The sequence below is a fragment of the Myotis brandtii genome, unplaced genomic scaffold (assembly GCF_000412655.1).
Source record: "Myotis brandtii unplaced genomic scaffold, ASM41265v1 scaffold601, whole genome shotgun sequence".
Lineage (NCBI taxonomy): Eukaryota > Metazoa > Chordata > Mammalia > Chiroptera > Vespertilionidae > Myotis > Myotis brandtii.
This window is the reverse complement of record NW_005370276.1, coordinates 1890225-1893954: the sequence shown is the minus strand read 5'-3', so window position 1 is coordinate 1893954 and position 3730 is coordinate 1890225. Positions and strand designations below refer to the sequence as shown.

At 53.4% G+C, this 3730-nt stretch overlaps 1 protein-coding gene across 1 annotated transcript in view; it reads right to left on the bottom strand.

Annotated features, from left to right (window-relative positions):
- Nucleotides 1-3730, bottom strand: part of MYH14 (myosin, heavy chain 14, non-muscle) — an 85685-nt gene that overhangs the window by 32431 nt on the left and 49524 nt on the right. The window contains exons 23-24 of the mRNA XM_014550447.1: nt 2999-3205; nt 37-174 (exon numbers count right to left, since the gene is read on the bottom strand). Coding sequence (XP_014405933.1) covers nt 37-174; nt 2999-3205 — 345 coding nt within the window. The remainder of the gene's footprint in view (nt 1-36; nt 175-2998; nt 3206-3730) is intronic.

Genomic DNA, 3730 nt, shown 5'->3' with positions numbered 1-3730 from the left:
CCCCACCCGCCCCCGTGGGGGCTCCGGGCCACCGACCTTGCTCAGCTTGGTGTTCTGGTCCTCCAGGAGCAGCAGATCTTCCGCAAATTTCTTCAGCTTTGCCTCCGTCGTCACCTTCTCCAGCTGCAGCTTCTGCCGGGCCCCCTCCTCGGCCTCCAGGTGGGTCTCCAGCTCCTGGGGTGGGAGGAGGGCAGTGAGGACCCAGGGGCCGGGGGCTGGTGTGATGGGGAGGGTGGGGAGGGTATGGTCCATGGACCCCCGGGCTGGCGGCTCAGACAGGTCCACACTCCGCACGAGGCTAGGATAAAACCCTTCCCGGTCTGTTTCGTTTATCAGCTCAAGAAGCATTTACCGAGTGCCTTGTGTGTGCCAGGCACTGTTCTAGACACCGAGGAGAGATAAAAAGCCTTTGTCCTGGCCCTGGCCGGGTGGCTCAGTTGGTTGGAGCATCATCCCGTGCACCAAAAGGTTGTGGGTTCGATTCCCGGTGGAGGTGGGTACAGAAGGCAACTGATGGATATCCCTCTATCGCTCTCGCTCTCACCTTTACTCTCTCTAAAAAAAAATATTTAGCCCTGAAGAAAGAAGTCTCTGTTCTAAATCTTGGTCTCTCACCTAAAAACTTCCTATCCTTCCCTGGCTGTTCCTTACATCTGTACAATTCTCTCAAGGTCCAGGAGTAAACATTTATTACAAGTCGCTAAATAAAGAAAAACTTTTCAATTGAATTAAAAAAAAATTGGCCCTGGCCAGTGTAGCTCAGTGGTAGATAATCAGCCCGTGTACCAGAGGGTCACAGGTTTGATTCCCAGCCAAGAGTGGGTACCCGGGTTGTGGATTCATCCCCCAGATCCCAGGTCGGGGCACATGCTGGAGGCAACCAATCGATGTGTCGCTCTCACATAAATGCTTCTCTCTCTGTGTCTCTCCTCCTCCCTTCCGCTCTCTCTAAAAATCAATGAGAAAATTACCCTCGGGTGAGGATCAACAAAACAAAACACATCTTCGTCCTTGTGGAAACTGCATTGTTGTGTGTGTGAAGATCTTGATCAATAAATAATAAATAAACAGATCGTGTCGATGGGCACCGCCCCCTACGGCGGTGACCGGCACATGTGGAGACCTTGGTGTGAAACCAGAAACTACGATGCAATATTATGAGCTGCCCTGACACCTGGTAAAGTTGGGGGGACCTACAGTGGCCCAACCGCCTGCCCGCTCTGCTCCTGGGATCAGCACCCCTAGCAGGGAACCCTCCATAAGACAGGGGCCAGGCACAGGCCTGCTGATCCCCGCGGACTGGCTCTCAGGCGCCTGCCAGCTGGAATTAGTCAAACAAACCAATCGCTGCTTCCTGCAGGAACCGGGCCACCTCGCCCTCTTGTTGGTACAAAGCCTGCCTCCCACGGCCACGGCTCATTCATCCTCCCCAGTGCGCCCCCACGCGGCTCTCTGTGGCGTGGTCTCCGCTCGCTCAGCTGTGAGTATTCTCGACTAATAACCTGCTGTCTGCCTCGCCTGTTAGGTCAAATCCGTAACCAAAGGGCAGGATCCCACCCTCACCAACCAGGTAAGGAGGAGGCAATTCAAACACTCCTGCCCTGACCGGTTTGGCTCAGTGGATGGAGCATCGGCCTGCGGACTAAAGGGTCCCGGGTTCGGTTCCGGTCAAGGGCACGTGCCTGGGTTGCAGGCTCACTCCCCAGTGGGGGGCGTGCAGGAGGCAGCCGATCCATGATTCTCTCTCATCATTGATGTTTCTATCCCTCCCTCTCCCTTCCTCTGTGAAATCAATAAAAATATATTTAAAAAAAGCAAAACACTCCAGTTTGCCCGGCCCTTGTGGCTCAGTGGTTGAGCGTCGACCAAGGACCAGGAGGTCCCCATGCCCGGGCTGTGGGCTTGGTTCCCAGTGGGGGGCATGGGGGCATGCAGGAGGCAGCCAATCAATGATGCTCCCTCTTCCTTCCACTCCAAAATCGATAAAAATAAAAAAATAAATTAAAAATTGATAAAAATATATTTTAAAAACAAACCCACTCCTGAGCTCTTAGCGTGGCCAGTGTGAACGAGCAACTGAATCTCCCTTTTTATTTCATTGTGTTTATTTTAAATTTAAAGTCGGACACTCAGTGAATCCCTGGAAAACTTTTAAGTATGTTTGGAACAACTTGGGAATGTAAATCGACTTTTTCACCTGAACAAATGATGAGATGTAAATGCAGATGAAGTATCGCCCATGGAAGCGTGGCACCTGAACTGAGATGTGCCTTATGTGTAAAATACGCGCTGGGCTTTGAAGGCCAACCATTGGGGGGCATGGGGGCATGCAGGAGGCAGCTAATCAATGATGCTCCCTCTCCCTTCCACTCTAAAATCGATAAAAGTAAAAAATAAATATCGATAAAAATATATTTTAAAAACAAACCCACTCCTGAGCTCTTAGCGTGGCCAGTGTGAACGAGCAACTGAATCTCCCTTTTTATTTCATTGTGTTTATTTTAAATTTAAAGTCGGACACTCAGTGAATCCCTGGAAAACTTTTAAGTATGTTTGGAACAACTTGGGAATGTAAATCGACTTTTTCACCTGAACAAATGATGAGATGTAAATGCAGATGAAGTATCGCCCATGGAAGCGTGGCACCTGAACTGAGATGTGCCTTATGTGTAAAATACGCGCTGGGCTTTGAAGGCCAACCATGGGAGGGCGCCTGCCTGGGAATGCAGTGGCACGGAGGCCAATGGAACCGGATGGACAGAGGCCGAGTACTGAGGCGCTGACTTCAGCACCTGGATCCAGCCATGCCTGAAGCTTATCCCTTCTGGAGTCTCCCAATATTTAAACCAAAAAAGAGTTCTTTCTGCTTGATCCACTTTGAGGTTTTTTTCTGCAAATGTATGGCCAAAAGAGACACTGTTTGCAGCAGCAAAGGGAGGCAGGGCGGACAGACGGGAGGAAGAGGGGGAGGGGGCTTATGGGGATGTGGGGACCAGACCTGTATGTGCTGCTGCAGCCTCTTCTTCTCGTGCTGCAGCTGGCGGCTGCACTCCTCCTCCTCCCCCACGCGGGCCTCCAGCTCCGACACCACCAGCTCCAGCTCCTGCTTGCGGGCTGCCAGCCGCCCCCGGGTCTCCTCGGCCTCAGAGCACAGCTCTGCCTCTGCTCGAAGCTGCTCTGCCAGGCGGGTGCGCTCCTCTTCCAGCTGGGGGTGGGGTGGGAGGTCAGAGGTCAGCAGGCAGCGCCCCCAGGACGGCCCTCAGTGGAGCACCAGGTCCCTCCTGCCCCCTGATTTGTTCTTTGAGGTACAGCCCCCAACCCCATTCCTCCCTCAGGTCCTCATCTCAGGATGACACCATGGGTCCCCAGCCCTGTCCCTCCTGCCCCCCCCAACTCCCTTTGCTTTGTCCCTCCTCTCTGTCCCTGTAGCCCCAACACACTCAGGCCTCGTCCTCTCCCAATGGACATCCCCCCAGCCTCTTCCCCAGCCTCCCCGCCTCCAGTCCACCCGCGAGACAGCCCCAGGAAAGCCTTCCACCACCTCACATTTCATTTAATACTCCCACGCCCAGCAATTTAGCCAAGGGAAGTAGTGCAGGAAAAGCAAACAGACAAATGCTCCAGAGGTTTGCTTCAGCATTATTTTAAGATACCAGAAATCCTGGAGAGGATGAGAAGCCCACCGCCTGCCTACCAGCACCCTGCTACCCGGCTGGTCCCCCGCCCCGCC